At 41.2% G+C, this 21,751-nt stretch overlaps 1 protein-coding gene across 5 annotated transcripts in view; it reads left to right on the top strand.

Annotated features, from left to right (window-relative positions):
• The first annotated feature begins 4,096 nt into the window (after positions 1 to 4,096).
• GRIA2 (glutamate ionotropic receptor AMPA type subunit 2) overlaps positions 4,097 to 21,751 on the top strand; it is an 87,433-nt gene continuing 69,778 nt past the window's right edge. For all 5 annotated transcript variants that reach the window (XM_058024239.1, XM_058024240.1, XM_058024244.1 and 2 more), the window contains exons 1-2: positions 4,097 to 4,476; positions 4,805 to 4,945. In XM_058024239.1, the coding sequence (XP_057880222.1) occupies positions 4,389 to 4,476; positions 4,805 to 4,945 (229 nt within the window). In that variant the 5' untranslated portion in view covers positions 4,097 to 4,388. The remainder of the gene's footprint in view (positions 4,477 to 4,804; positions 4,946 to 21,751) is intronic.

Here is a 21,751-nt window from a genome sequence, read left to right as displayed (position 1 = left end):
TGCTCCACAGAGGGAATGGGGAGTAAAATATGAGGGTAAAATCAAAATAACTGTAGAGAAAAGGAGATTCTGATGGCAATGCATTGGAAAACCAGATGGAAATCAGCCAGGAAAGGAGATGGCAAAGAAGAAGAGAAGTAGCAGGTAGGCAGGGGAGAAAATAGGACAGGAATAGGAAATGTATCCCTTGGGTCTGAGACAAAGCCATGGAAGTTTTTTATACCACTGGAAGAAAAAGAAAGATATTTCCAGACAAGAATCAGGGATTTCGCATGTATAGTCAAATCTGAAAGAGTTCCTTTTATGTTTTTTCAGAGGTTTAATAATGTAATTTGCTATAATCTCAGTAGAAAAAATTTGAAGCAATCTAGCAGATTTTCCCACACAGAGTTTATTTATCACATACTTAAGTGATTTTATTGGCAAAATAAATATAAAATTTCCTGCAAATAGAAAGAACACAAGTAGCTCGAATAAAAAAAAGTAATTCCCAAATTGCTATAAATTTCTCAAAACAGTTAGCTAACATGGTAACAAACTGCACCGCCACAGCACAGCAAAGGGAAGTGAAAGCTATATGGTTATTGCCAATTATTTTACATCAGTTGTGCCAGAAGGGTCATGATGTTGCTTTTCTATCATCAAAACCGTGTAATAGAAGGGAGCCTAAGCTACTCCTTAGAAGGTGTCCTCCCCGGGTGTGGGTGCTGCTAATGGGAACAGAACGTGTTTGCTAATCAGAGCAGAGGCAGAACGAACATGAAAGATCAGGACATACTTTTTATTTTTAAAAAGACTCCAGAGATCCAGAGTGAGCATATGGGACTGCACTCTTCAAAATAGATTTGGAACCTTCATTTGTATTTCCTCTTTGTTTACACTTACTGGTATTTGAAAGAGTTCTGCAGATTTCAAAAATCCAAAGACAATAATCCTTATTGAAGGGAAGTATTTACTGATCAGCCCTGGAATCAAAGGATTCATATGTTGGAACGGCCTTTTTGCATCCTAATAAATCTGCATGTTTTAAGATTTTTTGATACTGAAGAAATAGAAAATAGTTGTGAATATAAACCCCAAAAATTGACAGGATAAAAGTCCAGAAGACCTACTATAACCATTTAGTCTGAGCTCTTGCCAAGAGCCTTCTCAGAATTTAACTTTTTTCAGCTACATTTTTAGAAAATAGTCTGGTTTTAACTGTTTTCATTAAACTGCTCAGCATATGGCTGCAAGTTCAATGACACATTAAAAAAGCAAAACAAAAGATAAATTTTATTTCTAATCTGAATGTGATCAATGTGTAATTGAACAACTCAGTTTTTTACTCCATCCATCCCCTCGAGTGTTTTATGTTTTTTACGTGACTTTCCTGAAGCATGTACTCCATGTCATCAAGCCATTCCTGAACTATTGTTTGGAAAGTATATGGACTGATCGCTAAATGTTTCTGGGCACAAGGCAAAAATTTGCAGTTCTTCAGTCTTTTCCAAGTTTCTTTCTGCATCTCGTATTCAACTGATGAAACATATGAACATTTAGTTGAACTGCAGCCACTGTCTCAACCAGGATTGTGCCAGGATGAATTGCAGAGGAAATGTATTCCTGATAAATTGTACTTCTGATTAGCACATATATCAGCTCTTTTCAACTTCCTCACCAACTTCTACCTTACATTCAGAATATCCATTAGACAATATTAAATTGCTAAATCAAGTGTAGCCATGATTATTTGCAGCTAGCAGCAAACCTCTCTTGGAGTTCTAGGGAATCAAGATTAAGCACTTTGGCTTTTCAAGGGTCTGACATCTTATTATTTGATATCTGGACTTCTGTCATCTGCTATTGTTTTCATTGTTACTGCACTCCTATGTTCCTTTCAACAAGTGATGGATGCTTATTATTAAAAGTCTCCCCACTGATGCTTTGTTCACATTCTGAACTAATGCATTTTTATATGAGCTCCTTTCATAGATTCAGAAGAATGCATATTAGAATATAATCTTCTGTTTTTAAGAATACAATCTTTACTTATGTCTTGCAAGATTCTTTTCCCTTGAGAAAAAAAATATTGAATGTGATTCCCAGTAATGTAGTCTGATTTTCTCATGCACAGTGTTAATGAGTATATCTATTCTTAGTACATGGTCATAAATTACTATCACCTATAAATTTCTTTTTTCTCCTTTGCCCAATTGCATCTTTTCAATTTGCATAGGATTGTTATTAAAAAATAGAGAGTTGAAGAAGACTTTTTTATTATCGACATTTTTCACTATTACTAAATTCTGATTGAGCTGTTTCCTTGGTAATTGACTCGCCCATGCTGTCCTTCTGTACTTACTCATATCAGTTGAAATCTTTTATTTTTCCCTGTCACACCAACAGTGGAATATGGCCACATAGTCTGACTCTTCTTTTCTACATGTTCTGATGTGATGATACAAATTTGGAGTAGTACATGCACGTACATGCTCACAATTCTGAAATGGAAAAATATACATTAGAAAATCAACAACCATTATTTCATTTTTATGTTTGACATGACCCAAATTCTTTTTATATTTTGGTTCATAATGCAGTTATAATGTATATTGAAAAATTTGATATTTTAGTTTTATTATACCATATTAAAATATAGAGATCTTAGAGGTCTTTGCTTCATTTTAACCTCATTTTTTATACATAAGGGAATGCTTTAGACGTCAGTGAAAAAAAACCCCATACAATTTATCTATGCTTCTGTTGAAGATTGGCAGTTTTACCCTGAAATATTTATTCAAAGTAAATGTCTGTACATGTCATTCATTGTCCAGGATGCACCGGGCACGACCTGAACAGAAGCTTTCCCCTGACAGCTTCATCTGTTGATTCTCGCAGCAATGCTGCCTGCCCCTTTCACAGAATTCAACAGCAGCTTTTCCCAGGCTGTGCAAAATGTGGCTTCTGGGAGACACCAGGCTGGGGGCAGAAAGTGAGGATGGGCTGTAGCAACTCTGCCATTCCACCCAGATAAGCCCATAGGGGCTTCATGCTCAGGTTGTTAAGGCTTGCTCTCTTTTGCAGGCTCATCTCCTTTTGTGGGTGAGAGAGAGAAGATGAGACAAGTACAGAAAAAAGCTTGCACAGGATTTCCTGGTGAAATGACTCAAATTAAATAAAACTCATCATGAATTAGTAATGAGTAAAGAGACTAAAATTATCAACTTCCTATGTGTTCAGGATATGTACTCGTATTGACATCTGAATACCTGAAGCTTTGACACCCTCCTCCTGGAAAGGAGAATTTAAAAAATTAATAACAGTAATAAAAATAAAAAGCTAGAAAAAAGAGGAAAGAATTAATTGCAAGATCAGTATCCTTTCCTATGTTGATATTTCCCAGCATTGTTAACTAAATATAAGTTAATAAAAAATATGCCAGAAAATTATTACTAAATAGCAAATTCATTGTTATGGTCACAGGAATGCTACACTGCCTTTCCTTCTATAAAATGTGTGTGTGTGTGTGTGTGTGTGTGTGTGTGGCCCACAGCAACAGACTTCGTGCCAAACTGAAAAATGTTAAATTTAGCTTGCAGTAAATAGCATGTCTAGCTAATACAGCTGGAACTCATCTTGGAAAGGGGAAAAAAAAAATCCCCATTATGCATGAAAATGAAATATCAGAATAGCTCCAACTCTTCCGGAATATTAACTTCTGTGGTTTGGGTATAGCTGCCGAAACAGAGAACAATTTATTAAAAAAAAAAAAAAGAAAATTAAAAATTGCTTTTCAGGTGTGTTTGCGAGGTGGGGAAGGCCGGTGAAATAAATAAATAAATAAATAAATAAATAAATAAATAAATAAATGGAAATAATCGAGCGGCCCATCTCCCGGAGCGATGCCGCTGTCCGCGGTGCTGGAGGCGGCCGGGCGGGCGCGCGCAGGGGGCGGGGCGCGGCGCGCGGGGGGCGCGGCGGGCGCGCTCCCGCCGGGGCCGGTTCCGCGCAGGCGCCGCCACCGCCGCCTCGCCGGGAGCGCCGCCCGCCCGTTGAGTGCGAGGAGCGCGGGCGAGCGCGTGCGAGGGCAGGGCAGGGCCGGGCCGGGCCGGGCGGCGGGAGCGCAGCGAGCGGGCACCGCCGGCACCCCCATCCCGCGCAGCCCCGGAGCCGCCAGCGGCGGCAGCAGCAGCGGCGGCAGCTCCTCGGACAGCGGCTTCTCCCGCGCCCGCCGCGGGGCTCTTCTCGTTCCTTCCCTCCCGTGGCTCGCTTGCTCCTGCCGGCCGCTCGCCCGGAGCGCACGGGATCTAATTTGCTGACGAGCGCGCTCCGCGGAGGAGGAGGAGGAGGAAGAAGAAGAAAGGGCTGTTTTCCGTGGCTTTGTGGATGCTCTACTTTTCCTGGAAATGCAAAAGATTATGCATATTTCTGTCTTCCTTGCTCCTGTGTTGTGGGGACTGATCTGGGGGGTCAATTCTAACAGCATACAGATCGGTAGGTGCCCGCATTTGGGAGGACCCCGCTCTCCTCCCGGCGGATCTTCCGATCCCTCATCCCCGCCGCTGTCACTCGGGCATTCCTGTCATGTCGCCGCGCTCCCAGTCCCACCGCGGTGCCCGCCGGGCGCCGGCGAGGTCCCCTCGCCTTTTCCCCGGCCGCAGCGCCCGGTCCCCGCGCCCCCCGAGACGGGACGGAGCCCCGGCCGGGAGCGCTCCGGCAGCGGCGCCCAGCGCAGCCCCGCGGCGGGCACACATCTGGCCCCGGCCCCGGCGCCGCTCCGCCGGTGCCCCCGCCCGCCTGACGCGTGTGTGTTTCCCTGCAGGGGGGCTGTTCCCGAGGGGCGCCGATCAGGAGTACAGCGCGTTTCGGGTAGGGATGGTTCAGTATTCCACCTCGGAGTTCAGGCTGACTCCCCACATCGACAACCTGGAGGTGGCCAACAGCTTCGCCGTCACCAACGCCTGTGAGTAGCGGGCGCTGCCAGCCTGCCGTGGCGGCGGGGGCGGGGCGGCTGCCAGCGGTGCGGCGGGGGTGTGTGTGGGTGTGTGTGCGGGGGCGTGCGGGGTACGTGTCTGTCTGTCTGTCTGTGTGTGAGTGTGCGGGGCGCGGGTGTGTGCGGGGCGCGGTGCCGGGGGAGCCGCCCCGCCGCCCAGCAGGTGCGGCAGCGCCCGGCCCCGTGCGATCGGGGTGCGGGGTCTCGGTGCGCCCCCGCAGCCCTCCGGGAGGTGCAAAATGGTTCCCGGCGGCTCCCCCCGCGTTATGTAAGGCTGCGCGGCCCCGGGGCTGCCCGCAGCGCTCCCCCGCCGCCCCGGGGCTGCCCACGGGCTGCGGAGCACTCGCTGCTGGCGCGGGCAGAGCCGGAGCCACCTCGGGCCAGCACCGAGGGATGCGGAGCGGGCGGCGGGGGGCGATCAGCCATTTTACGCCGCGCGGTGCTGCGAGCTCCATCCCTCCATGTCTCCATCATCTCTCCATCGCTCCATCTCGCCCCCCGCACGCAGCGCTCGTGGGCGGCCGCGCTCGCCGCCCGCTCTGCCTCGCCGGGAGCCGCCGCCCCCGCGGTTCTGCTGGCGGGGCCGTGCCCGGCTCCGCCCTCGGCCCGGCGGGGCCCGGCCGCACGCGTGCCGCGGGGCGCGGAGCACACGCGGGGCGCGGAGCACACGCGGGGCGGGGCAGCGCCAGGAGAGGCGCCCCGGGCGGGCGGCGGGTCCCGCAGCCGTGCGCGCTTCTGCCGCTCGGGCCGGCGGGGCTGTGTGACCCCGCGGAGCGGCGGGGCCGGCCGGGCAAAGCAGCGCTGCCCGTGCCGGGTGAGAGCGGGCAGCCGCGTTCCCGGGGCGCTGAGGCGTGCCCGCCTTTGCCCCGCTGCCCTCCCTGCCGCCCGTGCCCGGTCCCGGCCAACCGGGGCTCCCTGCAGCGAGCGGGGAGCGCGGTCGGAGCCGTGCCGGCCGCTCCCGCCCAGCGCCGCGCTCCCCACAAGCGTTCTCCCGTCCCTCCGGGGAAAAAGACGTAAGGGACACTGAATCTGGAGGTTAGCTGTCAGCGCGAGCTGTTTCCCTCCATGCGCGACCTTGTTTCAGTCCCCCGGTTCAGCTACCCCGTGCGGTGGTGCTGAAGAGGGGCGGCTTGGCACAGACGCTGGGATAGGTGGTGCAAGAGCTCAACGCAAGGAGCTTTCAGTGGCCTGTGGGAGGGTAGGAGGATAGAGCATCCATAGCTGAAGGCAAAAAAGGTCAGAGCATGTATTCAGCCACAGTAGTGCTAAATTGTTAATCTTTGCAAACTGCTTGGATAGCTCTTCCTTCCTTAGATAATGGGGGTTTCTATCAACCAGAACCGCACGTGGTCAGTATTTGCAGATGATGTTACTTGGACTGTTGATGAAGTGTAGCAGTTACATGGCTTTCTGCAAAAATGTGACAATGTGTTTCTCAAATCTGTGAAGCTAACAAAACCCTGAAAACATGTTTTGCAAAACACCAGGTTTTTCCTACTAGTAGTAGAGACGAGCATAGTCACCTTGTCTTTGAGAAACTAAAGGTTACATATTTTTCCCCAAGACCATCAAGTGCTTTTGACCAGCATTTGTGTGCCTGTAACAGCCTTGTTCTTGTCTCTGGTGGAGAACTTCTACAATAGTCAGATGCTATGTGTAGGCTGTAGACTGCAGTGGTGGACTTCGAGGCTTCCAGCAGAAGGGAGATGGATGTTATCCATGTCTTGGATTTTCCTTTGTCTGAGCATTGTCCCATGCTTCAATTTTCAAACAGTTTGAAGAGCGCAAAATTAAGACCTGAAAATGTGCTTGTTTTTTCGTCACCTCAGTTACCACCGATGATGTAGTGAAGTTGTCTTGTGCATTGGATTTAATTGACTAGTGAAGCATGTGCTAAAAATATGTACAGTATCCCCTCAATTACCTTCCTAGAAGGGTTTGATTGGAGAACAAGGAGTTCTGGAGATGGATATTTGGCTTACAAGAAGTAGAATTTAGGAGCTGATTGCAGAGCACTGCATGGAAAATGATTGAGAAGAATCCATCTCTTTTTGTCCCCTCTATGCTTGTTCTCATTTGAAATAGTGAACATTCTGCAGGTTGGTATTGTTAGGGTTTTTTTTTTTTTGGATGGGGTGGTGTTGTTTTGTTTTGTTTTGTTTTTTAATTTATTTCTGGAATAATGTTCAAAGAACTTGTGCCCCAAACCAGCACTATGAAAGAATGCAGGTGTAAAAGAAGGTCACAGAAATGTAGGATAATATGAATCTGAAAATGCTTCAGTATTTACCCAAGTGTTTCACTTCCACAAGGCAATTATCCTGCACAGAAATGTAGTGGCAGGCTTATACCATAATAGAAATTACGACCTTTTTCTGCCCCAAACCGAAATATTTTGGCTCTTGATTTAAACTCCCGAGCCAGCTGTGTTTCAGGCTGCAGGAGCTCTGGCTGGTGTGGCAGAGGTGGGGTGCAGCCCTGCCTGCTGGTCCCAACCTGGCACCTGCAGGTGGTAGCTGGCAGCCCCAGTGATCCCCTGTGCCACCCTGCTGGGGCTCAGCCTGCTTCCCTCCCACCCCTGGTAGCCTCAGGGCAACAGCACACTGCTCCATCTGCTTTAAAAACAAGCACACAAAAAACCCACTGCAGAAATATGTAAAAGTCTTTAGACTAATTTTTGGTGCTTGCTCGGAGTTTGTTGATGGAGCAGATGGTTTTTAGATGAACCGGTGTTGCTGGCACTACTTTGAAATTAGGTCCCGAAACTTCAGAGAGGAGGAGGTGGTCACGTACCCCTGAGTAATGTTCCAGGCAGTGATATTACTCAGTCATTCAAAGGTGGCCAAAAAATGGGTGTAGGAGTGGACACTCTGTGAGTAGGCAGCCTTAACTCATGTAATGACTTGTGCTTCAGTGGGAATTTCACCTCAACACCAGGAGATCGTGTCATGATGTGTTGCATGACAGCAAATTGGGCCCGATTCCACTGATTTTGACCAAGGTGGACGGGCCAGCTTCATGTAACCTGGGAAAGGAACCCAGCTCAATTATGTTTAAAAAGCGGCCATAAAAATAGTCACTTGAGTTTGTTGGACTGTTGCATCTCTGCAAAGCTGTGTTGACAGGTCAGTGGGAGTAGCTGTTGGAATCTAATTGCAGTTTGACACTTAGTAAGTCAGCAGCACTGGGAAGCCTGGTGGTTTAGTTTGAGAGGTGGTGCATGTTTTTTTCAGAGTAATGCACAATTAAGAGCAGTGTTTACTGCCATGACTGCAGTTGTAGCTGTCAAGAGAAATGGGCTGGGCTTAGCTCTGTGTGGCAGTTCTTGGTTCATTCTAGCAGAACCTCATTGGTTCTGTCTGTTTGGTTTAACAGCTGGAGCAAAGGTACGGCGTTGGAGGCCATTCACAGGGCAGAATGGAACACATCCAAACCACTGGAACATATCCAGACCTCTGGACTTCCTTGTCCTTCAGCGCAGTGTAATTGAGTCTGGTCTAATTGAAGGAGTGTTATCGGTGATACCAGATTTTTTGAAAGTTTTTAATTCTGTCAGAACAAGGAAGAGGAAAGTGATGAAGATGAAATCTTTTCCTCTTAAATCTGCCTACCAACAACTTCAGGGGTAGTTGTATTGTGTTCTGACATATTTTAGAATTGAGAGGGTATTGGAGTCACTTAAAGAGAGGTTTCCTATGGAGTGCTATAAAACTGCCATAACGATAACAAGTTTTTTGTATGGTAGTTTGAGCACAGAGGTTATATATGTACAATCTTGGATGTTTAATCCTGCTGGCTCAAGAGTCAGTGTTGAGCTTTGCTGTTTTAAATCAAGTCTTACAGCTCTGCAGGGATCACTGCACCATGACATTGTGACAAGGGGATGCTGATTCATGCATAAACCTTCGATCCTTTCATTATATCTTCAACCAGCAGCTTTGAAAACCTATGAATATCTGGCATGTTGCAACTTGAGAGTCATGGCAAAGGTTTCCTCAACCATTTTGGAATATAATGCTATAGCTTTCATTCTTAAAGAAATAGCATTGAGCATAATGCTGACAAAATGCTTAAAGAATAAGCAAAAATAAATATCCTTTAATGGGAAGGATGGAAAAAATTTAGACATGATTATTTGAATTAAATTTACTGTGGACCAAGCCTAAATGTATTTCACAGTAAATTATTAGAACTGATTTTAAGGAAAGGAGGAATTTATTAGCTGCTTGTGTTTCAGTTCATTTGTATTCTTGGTCCTTCTCATTTCCTTTTCACTATAAGACATTTCTCAGGCTCAGTGAGCAGATGTGAAATAGGTTTTGTGCCTCCTTGTAATTAAAATGGTGAGGATCAGATGAGTTTCTGCAGTAAAATGATACAATAAAACCAGGATGTAGCCTCCTGTGATTTTTCTTCTCTCAAAACATTTCTTCTCCAGAAATTGATCTCTGTAGCAAACTTTAAACATTCTTCTACTCCCGAGAGTTCTTCATAAAGAAACCTGGGGCATTTATTGTGTGTCAGAGCTGTCCCTGCTGTGCATCTTTGTGCCTGGCTCCCAGACCATTTTCACACAGCCGTGATCCAGAGTGTGGGCGGGTCCAAACCCAACAGTTTTCTCTTGCCTGCTTGACTTTCCAAATTCTTATTATGTGATTAAGGAAATAATTTTGTCCATGATATCTGAAAAAATTTACCATGCAGTTTTGAATACAGTACAAATATATATTTTACTCCTACAAATCTGAAAGTGAGTTATGTTTAATAGTAGTTTGTGAGTAGTTTGGCAATCAGCCTTAAATATGCCAATCAAGCTGGCAAATAAACCAATGCTATCAGTCAATCTCTTCAATACATGTGTTTATATGTCATTTTACTCATATATAATATATGAAAACGTATTAATTTTTTTTTCTGTTTATGCCAATGAAAGTTTTAATTTACACTGACTTCAATAGGTGTGATTGACTGCACATAGTTGGGGATGTACTTAACTCCTTGTGTACATAACACTTGCTTTACTATCCTGTATGTGTTATGCACCCAAACCAAGCAGCACTGCACTGAGTGACGCCGTTACTGCTGCCTTCATTAGTTCTTTTCTTCTAGCTTCTCATGACTAAAATACTTTTGAGAATTAAGGCATATTTAACAGATAAATAATTCCTTTTGAACACTCAGTAATTACTAGGAAAGTATATAATACCTGGGATGTATTAGTTTGAAAATGCATTAAACAGGTAAAGATTATTCTATTTTCATTATTTTGAAAATTCATATGGCATAATTTATCAGGCATCTTCCATGAAAATGTGATTAAATTATTAAATACTGTTTTCTTAAGGAAAATATAATTTTAAATTATTAATTTAAATTAAAATCCTAAAGGCTGATAGGACTAATTTTCAGGAAACTACAAAGAGGACTGAACCCACAGTAAACATTAATGTTTATATGTACATATATAAATAGATATGCATGTGTGTATACACACATGTGTATGTAAGTGTACACACATATGTTTCAAAGAGTGAACAGCAGTTTGTTTTGGATGTCAGATAAATCAAAAGCAGGACATTGGTTAAACTCTACAATCAATTTTCTGAAGAGGATTATCTGAGAGCACTTATTAGTAAGCTAATTTATCTCTTTAAATCATGTTCTTGTGCCTGTGAGCCAGGTGAATTAAAAATTTTGTATAATGAAGGCTCATGCCCATATTCTGGAAACAACGTTACAGCAGCTCAAGCAGAGCTGTAAATAACACTGAAAACATACCCAAGTAGGTGAAAAATGCAGTTGCATAGATCAAGCTCTCTCTATATGTATATGAATGGGTTTTTTATGTGACAGTTAACTGAAATTTCTGTTTCTGAAATGAACAAGAGATATGTCCCATTATTTTTTAACTGATCATTACATTTATCAGAACATTAATACAGTGGCATCTGCTTTTAGAATTCTGTGGACAAGGGCTTAATTCCTTTTGTCAAGTAGGTTTCTGAAAAGGTTTAGGACAGAAGTCTGTGTGTTTTTATACAAAATACATAGGTTTGTGGAGCATCATTGTTATTTTGTCTTGAAACCTTAATGTTTTCCTTTGGTAAGTTCATAAAAAGAATTTGCATTGACTACAAATGCATATAAAGTGTTACCTTGTTAAAACTGAAAAAAGAGCTTTATTTAAATTAGTTAATAATTGCAATAATGAATTTTATATGGATAAGCAATAAGGAGTGAATAAATTCATCGTTAAACATACTGAAGGCACTCTGTGAACCAGCTCAACAGAAAGGAGTGCAAGTAGGTTTTAAATAACCATATGTTGAACAAATTTGTACTGAACCTTCTAAAATCAATAACTGTGCTTAAAATACAGCTGTTGTCTTTAATTTGGGTGCACTTACAGAGTGGTATAGATGTCTTTTGAAATGCCTCTTTTTTTTTTCTTTACCTATCTGTATATAGTACCACACAGAACAATTTTTACTTGCTAATGCAGCTATGCTGTGCCTCCTTGCTTAACAATTATTCCACCAGAGATCTTTGATTAATTTTTCTTTTTTCTTAATTGTTTTAAGAAAGGTTCTAAAGTCAGTCAGTTTATGGGGAGTTTACCTTTTCCCCCCACCAAAGTCCCCATTTGGACGAGATATATATATGTAGAGTTAAAATTCCTGTCCTGAACCTGATTTAATGTAGATACCTGATGCATTTTCCAATGGCTAGTCACATTGTGCAAGTGTAAAAAAAATTTAAAAGACAGACATATTCACAGTGATTCTACAGCAAGGTGTGGTTCAGCTACAGCTATTACTAACTCCCACCACCTGCTCCCAAACCTGAGAAATTAATGGGATTTTTTTGAGGGTTACATTTTTTGTGCAGTTCAACTTAAAGTGACAGACTCAAGCTAAAGAAATGTCTTATTTCAACTGTAATCTACTGTTTTATTTAATATCAGAGGAAAAATATTCAGATCTGTATTAATTCTTGAATCTGTAACTGAATTGCCAGTCACTTCAGTTAGTCCATGAACAGCTTACTGGGCTTTATTGCACATGGAAATAGCATCTTCATTACTTAACTACACAAGATAAGTGTGTTTACATTACACCATTGACAAAAAAAAAAAAAGGGGTATTTTTCCATTTGTTTTAAAATGGGCATGTTTTTCCCCAAGGATTCTTCCAGTGAACAAGAGTAGGGCAAAATTCTGTAAAATGTTCAAATGCCCTGAGTCATGAATGCGTGGTCATACAACTGTTAGAAGAGTTTCAAAGCTCAATAAGGAACAGAAGTTGATTTTATAAAATGTTCAAAATAGGTATTTGAACATGAGTTTACTACGCTATATTACCTATTCACTTTAATCTCAAATTCAGTAATATGGGAATAGTATTGGAAAAAAACATAATTTATTTCATTCTACATTTCTCCAGGCTGCTGTGGTTAAGGCTGTCATGCCCCTGTAATTTCTCCTCAGTACAAAAGAGTTTAGAAGTTTGCAAACATGGCTTGGGCTGGAAAAAATGCCTGTTTTATACAAATGCTGTGAACTGATTTTCTTTCACACACTTTGAGGATGACAAGCAACAGTTTCTGAGCGTATGGTATGATAGAAAATTTAAATAGCAATCTGATAGGTAATGCAGAGATTTTTCTCATTATCTGTATGGGGAAGACTGTTTTTGGGGCTCATGTCAGCAACAGGGCGAGAGAGTTCAGCACAACAGCTTTGCACCTGCTTTGCAACATGGAGAAGGGATTTGTTTTCTTTGCTTTGCTGCCTTTTATGAATGTATTTGGAAATTGTAGGACTCTGATTTAGATCCGTAAAATTAAAATGCTAATATGCTTTACCATTCCATGTAATGTGGACCTAAATTATTTGAATGTGTTGTATTTCCTTGTATATGTGTAAACTGTCTCAGAATGTCTGCAAATGTATGCTGATGAAATAGACTGTACAGCTCTGAACAAGTCAGATTAATTTGTTAGTAATCTCATAAATCTTTGAAATTGAGGTTGTTGAGGGATAGTTTACTCAGAATGTTTTTTCCTGATGCTAGTTATGAGGGTTTTTTTGACAAAATGTCTTCCGAGCCAAAATGCTGATTTATATATTTTTTATTTTCCCCTCTATGAAAGTCGCAAATTCCATTAGGCTGTGCTATTACAGTCTCAGAGGGGGTTCTTTGTACAAATGTGAGTTCTGGCAAGCAGCAAAATGTTCCTGCCTGGCTGTACCTTGGCCAGAGACCTACTGATATTTGAGAGTTTATTCATATTTGTAAAGCAGGGTGAATCATTTGCATGGTTAGTGCACACCAGGCACGTGCCTGAATGAGCTGCACCAATGCTACTTACAGCAAGAGCAGAATTGATCCACAGTGGAACTACAGGGACTGGCTAGCAGAATCATACAGGATGTAACTTACTTATTTTATTTCTCTTGTTCATGTCAGGCAGAAGACATGAATTTTAGACCTTTGTCTTTCATTTTCAAATTGAATGCCCTTAGCACTTGTTTTGATGTCAGAATCCCTCACTGTCTCTTGCTCTTCTTCATTTTTCCTGCCTCAGTTAGTTTTTGTTAAAAAAACCTTATTAATCCTAAATTATGCCTGATGCAGGAAGGAAAAAGTAACTTTGAGCTTTTGGAAGCAGGAAGACAATTTCTTGTCCTTTGTTGTTATGATAAAGCATAGAGGAAAAAACCCGGTTAGGAAAATTCAGTGATAATAATTTAAACAATTGCTCAACCAACAAATACTAACGGGCCAGACTTACACCCAGCTTTAAACTTTTGAAGTAATTTTAACTGAATAGTTGAAAATTTAATCATATAATTTTATTATATTGAAGGACAAGATGGATTTGAGGGATCAAGAAGATGAGAATATGAGTCACTATATATTACATATTGCAGTATAAGTGGGGCTTTAATTTCACTCACAGCTTTACATCTGCTCCATCTGAAGGTGCTTTCATTTGGTGAGAGTGGAACATGCTGAAATTCTGCGGAGTCGTGACTGAAAAGTTATTCAGGGCTTTTACCCGCTAATCGGATTTGTTGATGTATTCAGCAACCTGATCCAGTGATCTGGAGTCCAGACCAATAAGACCAGGCTAATTTCACCCAACCAAACAAATGCTCAAGCTTCTGCTAATGGTAGTAGAAACACAACAAAATCCAAAAAATTAAATTAAACTTTTCGTGTGTAAATGTGGAAAATTGATTTGGTTCTTTTGTATGTGGAAAGAGACAGGGAATAACCAATTCCTAAAAAGGGCAATAATGTTTGAGCCACTCTCTGACCTACACAATGTTTTTTGCAAACAGAAAGTTTGAAAAACTTTGTTTGCAAAAAATGTGTTACAAACATGTGTTCATGTAAGACCCATTGTTTGTTTGGTTGTTGATTGGGGTTTCTTACTTATTTTACACTTTCCTTAAGTTCTTTGTCAGGTTTCAGTATGGAAATCTAATTTAGAAAAATTTTTAGACCGTTTCAACTCAGTTTAAGTATGTAAATAGAACTGCTAGCTAAAAATGGAAGAGTTTGGCCTATGCTTCTGTATGTGATGGAAAAAAAACATATTGTTTACTCCTCTCCTTTTTATTTTTTGCATTTGATCTTGGATATTATTATTTCATTAAATCTGTGCATAAACTTGAAATTTTAATTTTCTCTTAACTCTTTTTTTCACTTGTAGTGAAGTGTGTTTTACCTTGACTGTGTAAAACCAAGTAGCATACTTCTGCTGTAGAAATAAGCAAGCACCTATGGGCTGCAAATACTGATTTTGTTAGCAAGTGGAGCCTTAATATTTCTTTGAGTTTATCTCCTTACTTCTATTTCAATATGATCAAACCAGAATATATTCTTCACGGTGTCCATTTGTGGAGGACACTTCTAATTCACCTGCAGTTAAAATTCCTCAAGACCCAGTTTGTGATATTCATGCTGTCTTGTGTGACCTCAAGGGGCAGCTCCAGAAAATGGGAGTGCCAAAAGTTGTGTGGCACATCAGGCAGCCTGTGAAGGTCCTTCAGGTACTCCAGGGTTCGAAATAATGCTTGGAACGTGTGCTTTGTAACATCAGTAATTTCCTCGGTTTCATAAGAAAAGAGCAAGTCTGTCAACACCCAAATAGTTTTTAGGAACTCTGACATTTCTGTAAGTACTGTTCCAATTAGTTGTTTTTTTGTAGAGGAAAGCGCAGATCATATTAAGTCATGGCTTTGACATTCCGAATAAATATGGGTTCAAGGATGGTATGTGCCTGTTGCAACACACTGAAGGACCTCCAGCATTATTACATGTAGTTTTGTTCTTCTGGGGATGCAAAAAAGATTATGTCAAGATTTTTGTTTGCCTTTGTATATGGAAGTGTTTCTGGCTTCCTGCTGAACCATGGATACAGTGGTTCTGTCAGTGTTGTGGTTCCTAGCATTACTTTTTATTTCTGGTACACAGAATCCTGATTTCATGTGCCAGTGTCTCTGGCTTTATCTTGTATTCCAGAAATTTGAAGTGCTCAATTTTTTTCCATAATTCATTGTTACATGACATCTAGAGGTGTGTATGTTGCGATACATAGGAGCCATTTTAGAAACTAAGTATCAACTGCCTTAAAAAACAGACATGTTAGAAAAAATGTTCACTTGGCTTGTTCCTCTCTTCATGTTTGTGATAAATTCAACAATGTAGATTTATTTTATTCTGAAGGGGTTTTTTTTATTTCTTCTTTTGTTTGTTTGGTGGGGTTTTTCCTTCTTCTGCCCTCATAGTTCTTAAAAAATTGTTGAAAACTATTGTTGCTACTACTGGATTATTAAAAAGACTGAAAATAATTCTGCTAATTATTTAACTGTGACACATTGGTGGTTTCATAGCAAGATATGTGCCTTTAAATTTGCCTTTTTTAGTAAATGTCCTTTGAAACTTCCCGAGGAAGCCAGCAATGTTCACATGGTTAACTTAGTGATATCACTGCAGATTGCTTAGCAACTTCTGGTTTGTGCACTGCAGTTGAACTGTATTTGCTTTTGATCTAATTTTTCCCCTTCAAGAAAAATTCTGCCTTATTTTTCTGTAGGGCTCTTTTTTCCTTCTTTCATTTTTTCCAACTAGCTGCATGTACCAAAAGGAGCTTTTTCAAGACGCATAGTCCATCTCATTAGGGTTGTCTTCTGATTTTGAGGTTTGATTTTAAGAACTCTTTGCTCAGTGACTGATTCTACTTAGGATACAGATCCATTGGGTGAGAGATGTAAAGTGGATTTTTTGTTGTTTTTTTTTTTTCTGAGTGCCTGAAGTTTTATAACTCAAGACGTCTCATCTTGTTGCAAAGCAGTTTTTTAGCTGTGTAAGACAGACCAAAGGAGAGACTGTAATTTGACAGGCCAGGAAGAGGTGTGCCTCACTAGTTGAAATGCTGGAGGAAAGTTTTGACCAAAAAAAATCTCATACTGTTCAGATTTGTTCCATACATCCTCCCAGGCTTTTAAGATGGGGCAGATATGTGCATTTCAATTTATGTTGCTTCTGTGGTTTCTATTAATTTCTCATCCTGTAATCCTTGGAGGTTTTACATACTTTTGATGAGTCCTTACTGGCTGTGGTGAATCTCTAGCTCTCTTCCATACAGTGCCAGGACCGACCAGTTCCCCAGGTGGTTTGGAAACTCTGGGGTGTAACACTGTCATGTTACACATGTCAAAGTGGAAGAGTCCAGGTATAGCTCAAAGATGGAAGCATCTGTGTCACCCAGCCTCAGGGGTGTGAATCAGCTGCCTCTCGGTGAAATTGGCAATAGCACCTCATGGAACAGACATTGAGTCAGCCTAAGTGGCAGGAAGCTCCTGTTTAGAAGAGCAGATTCAATTCAGACCCAATTGAAAGGGTCGAAGTTGAATCTCCTTCTCTCTCCTCTGGGGTGACCAGCTGCAGCTCTGGGGCAAAGGAGGTGGGATCACTGAGCAGAAGCTGCTTCCTGAGCTGCACTGGGTGGAAGCACTCTGGTTGTAATGGTGCTTTGGGTGCTGTGCTGATCTGCCACCTTGAAGCTGGAGCGGTCCAAGGGTGGAGAAACAAGTGGGAGAGTCTGGGGGCTCAGAGGGTGGTAGATGGTAGAGAGGAGGAGCTGACTTTTTGCCTTACCTTTGCCACAAGCTTGGGGCAGGGTTAGCAGGGTACTTTCAAACCCATGAAAAGACAAGCAGTTATACAGTCAGGTCTCCTTTTCCCTGGAATGTACTAACCTTAGAGTTTCTCATTCGATTGAAGTGCTTCGTCTGAATTTGCCCTAGTAGACCTCTAAGTTTTGAACCTGATATTGTAGCAGAAAATATGGGTTGTTGCCTCCCTTAGGAGGAATTGCGATGTAGTTTTTTTTAATTAGTTCTGTGTTATGCTGGAAGTACAGTTGGTAAGATCTGCTGGATATTTTAGGTGGCTGTTAAGGCTGTTTAAGTTTCACTGGCTATGTTCAACATGGTACTTGCTATTCCCATGGGTCTAGTCACTTGTTTCTAGATTACATTCAAGGCAGGGAGTTGAATCTCTAGAGGTCTGCATATGTTTGGTTCTGGCTATGTGAGTAAAGGTTTCTTCTTGTTTAGCCGTCAGGACAGCTACATTTATGGACACTTAAGATAACAGGCATAGATTTAAAGATTACAAACCCGTTGACAGGTTGTTTTCTATGATGGATGCTGAACTTTCAATATGCTTTCCATGATGTGTCAGACAGTCTGTTTTATCCAAAGTATTTGCTGAAGGACCTTGTCAGAAAATGAGAAAATGAATTATTTTTTTGAATTTTATTTTCCCTTTGGACATCAGGTAAAATAAGATTAACTTGCTTCTTCCTATATAATCTTCATGCAGGGAATCATTAATTCATATCATGGTTCATTTCTCTGAAAGAGAAAGTAGGAAATAGCAGTAAAGTACTCGGATTTTTTTTCCCTCCCCTTTTCTGGATTATCAAGCGCAAAGAATGGAAGTTCAATTTAGGGTTAAGTTTATCAGAAAAATACATTCCTATTACCCTTTAGAGGCACATAATATGTGTTGTATACTATGCCTATTTTTCATTTCCTGTAAAAACAGGAAGGAACATTTCAAGGAAAAACGTGCTTACAAACAAAACAGTCTAGTCAAGGTTTGAATTATTCATCCATAGGATGAAAAGTGAGCGATTTAAACCTGCAAGTGTGAATAAAAGCATGAATAACTGTAGTGCTATGCTGTTAAATAGCAAACTAGGATATCAAAAGATAAATGAACAGAATAGCCTTGTTCTGGTGTGGCAATACCTTTTTACAGGCAATGAAATATCAAGGATCACAAAATATTATGCAGCCCTCAGGAATAGGGTTACTAGATTTTTCTTCAAAATCTCTATTCAGCTGATGTAACTTGCTCTGACAGCTACTACAGGGCTGAATCCTGGAAGGTCCAGTGTACCTGGGCATGCCAGCAGTAGTTATCTGTGATTCACAGGACTTGTGCTGGCCTTCCCCTGCATCTGACTGTGGTTCATCCCCTTTGTTGCTCACCCAGTAAGTATGAAAAACAAAATACGTGGGAAATATTTAGCATTTTAAATTAAGAATGAAGATTATAGAGAGTTCACAGAGGGCTGAATTAAACAGTGAGTTTTCTATGACTAAATTACCACAGCTGATGTCAGGTAGAGGCTGTAGTTCTAAATCTGTGTCAATCTCAACTGGCTATCAGTGCACATACCCATTTTGCCTTCTGTTTGTGTGGATTTCCTTCCCACACAGAATGGTGTTTCTGAAGGCACAGCCAGTGCTCTGTCACCCTCCCAAATGTCAAAGAGAACTCCCTTCCAGACCAGAGGTGCTCTCCAGTGTTCCTGGGTCTGTTGAACACAGGTACTCAAAATTGAATAGAATGCACAGTCCTTATTAAAAGCATTCCATTTGCTTAGGTAGCAGTACCAGCAGCTCTGAGTGGTTAATTTGGAATACATCAACTGCTTGGCCTTAAGAAACTATGCATAGTAAAAAATATAGGAATTCTGACCATTTTCCAGATGGAAATTCTCTTGAACCATTGCTTGTTCTTAAAGGCATATATTCTTTTGAGATTATTTGAAAACATGATGTAAGAAAAATGTTGTTGAACAGAACAGTCTAGAGTGAAGGTCTGCATATGCACCCTTCCCTGTCCCTAAAATTATTCATCCTTAGGAACATCTTTTAATCTTTAGCCGTATATCTTTCCTCCTAGTGAATGCCATGGAGTTTTTCTTTTTTTGAGAAATGGTTACTTTAAATCACATCTGCTTCTAATTCATACTAAGCTGTAATTACATTTTTAAAAGGAATAATTTCAATTAAATCATTAGCATTAAGGTTGAGTTTTCTGATAAAATGGCAGGTAGCAGGTAGTGCTCCTCTAAAATACCACCTTTTCCTCGAAAATATCACCTTGATGGTATTTCTTTCAAGCTTTTAAATTATTTTCATGAACTTTTTAACACCAAGTGAACCAAACCAAACCAAAATGTCTCTCTCCAGGAAATGTGTAGGTATATACCATCCTGGGGTGATGATAATCTACCACATTTTATGATTCAGTCATCACTTCAAGCACAGAGTGGCTTTTTTGTTCACCTTTTCTGCATAGTTGAGAAAATGTGCACAAGAAGAATTTTTTTTCATTGACAATTGAAGCTTGTAATGGTTTGCGGTTTTTTTGATTTCTAATTTCATGTTTTGAAACTGGGGAAGGTACTCATTTAACAGAAGCTTAACCAATAGTCATTTTGTGACTGAAAACTAGGTTGTAATGGAGGAGAGAGAGAAGAGAGCTCTTTTTCTTGCTACCATGACCTTAGACTTCCTCCTTGTAGGCAAAAGTTGCAAGCAGTTGAGTTAAAAGGAGGGAGATGTGTCAGTTTAAAAAAAATTATAATTCTGATGTATATTGTGAAGGGATTGAGGAGATTTACTGTAACTCTTGATGTTGTGTTTTTGTAGTCCTTTAAAATAGAAGTTATTTCTAAAAGTATAAGAAGAAACAAACAATTCAGCTTGAAAATTTGTGAAGTCATTTTTCAATGGCATATAAAAGAATATTTGTTACAAAGGGATATGTCATGGTGCTGATCTGCTTAGCATGAGTTATTTCAGCTTTAAATAAACTTTCTGAGTATTTATTTTCCAACGTGCAAGTAGTCTTCTCTGACTTCTGGTGATGCCCTATAACTTGCTGTCATCTGGTGTGTTTATATCCTTAGTTACCAGCTGCACCAGCACTCCAGGTTTGGATTTATGCCAGTTAGCCACAGACAATGCCCAGGTTTAGGAAGAGTGGGGTCCAGGGCTGTTGGCAGTAGGCAATTGGATTTGGCCACCATGTTTCTAAGGGAAGGGTGGATTGCTGTTTGAATGGAAGTTGCCCAGCCAGAGGCAGTGGGGATGGGAATTCACAGGGGCTCATCTTGTTTCCTCTATCACTCTTGTATTCACTATTTTGGGACACCAAGGTCTTGCCTGGCATATTGTAGGTGACTTTCAATCTGCTTCATGTCCTGCTCCTGTGATTTTGCAGATCCCCCCAGCAGAACAGATGATCTGTCAGCAGTCCATCCCAGGCAGGAGTGAGTGGGGCATGTGTTAGGAGTGCATCAGTTTGAAATTCTCCTTTGCATAGGAGAATTAGAGGGGAAAGCCTTGTCAGTGTGACAGAATTAAGGACAGGCTTGGGTTCACACCAGTGTTCCAGATTTCCTGCCTTCCACTCCAGGAATTATGACTACAGAGAGCTGTCAGAAGTGTCTTTCCTACCATTCTCCTTGTATGACTTAGCCTTTGCTCTTTGATAATATGAACCAATATGCTCCTACATGCATGTTTTTGTACTGCAAAAGATGACTTCTTTTGTGCAAAAGAATATACAAAACACAAAGCAAACGTTTATGACTTGCTTTACATTTAGCTTAATAGAAGGGCATCTCCAGAGAAAGGTGTAACATTGCTTTCCTATTAATATACTAAAATCTTTTGCTCTGGTTGCAATAGTCTGTGGTTTTACCTTGCATTAATTCTAATGTTTGCTAGTTTCTAAAAAAATTGACTAAAATGATGAAGAAAAAAAATGCAGTTGCTGGGCTATCAAGAATATTCCATGCACTTTTCTGACAAAATATTCTGAATGTTCTGTGATGTATCCTTCAGGGAAAGTGGGTGCAGTTTTTCCTATGCTTTTCTGGAATTCTTATTAATATTAACTTCTAGCAATGCATTAGAGTGGCATTACAAACCCCAGAGCCTGTTTCTGATGCTCATGCTGCCAAGTTCAATCCATGTGTAAGATACAGACATGATAGTTTTTCTAGGAGAAAAATACATGGCTATTTTAAGAGCACTCTTGTGCTGTTTGCTTTGCTGTGTTTTTCACCTCATGAAGCATTAACAGAAGTGAAATTTTTGATATAAGAAATTGATTGTTTTACTAATTTAGCCTTGAATGTGAACAGTCATGTTTGCATTATTCTGGAGTTCTGTTTTAACTGTCCCAGTAGTGTGTAATTTGATATTTTCCCTCAAGAAGGAACATAAATTGGACTGAAGAGTGGCTTTTTGATACCAAGCTACAGTTTGAGGACTTTCTTGTATCAGTCCTTCATTTACAATAGTTGGGTAGGTTTCAAAAGGCCTTGCAATACTTTGAAGACTGACCCTTTTTTCAAGGTTCCACTAGGCTTTAAAAATGAACTGATTTTTGA

Source organism: Melospiza georgiana, chromosome 5, assembly GCF_028018845.1.
Source record: "Melospiza georgiana isolate bMelGeo1 chromosome 5, bMelGeo1.pri, whole genome shotgun sequence".
In the NCBI taxonomy this organism is placed as follows: Eukaryota; Metazoa; Chordata; class Aves; order Passeriformes; family Passerellidae; genus Melospiza; species Melospiza georgiana.
The sequence above is the reverse complement of the archived record's forward strand: the minus strand, read 5'-3'. Positions and strand labels throughout refer to the sequence as shown.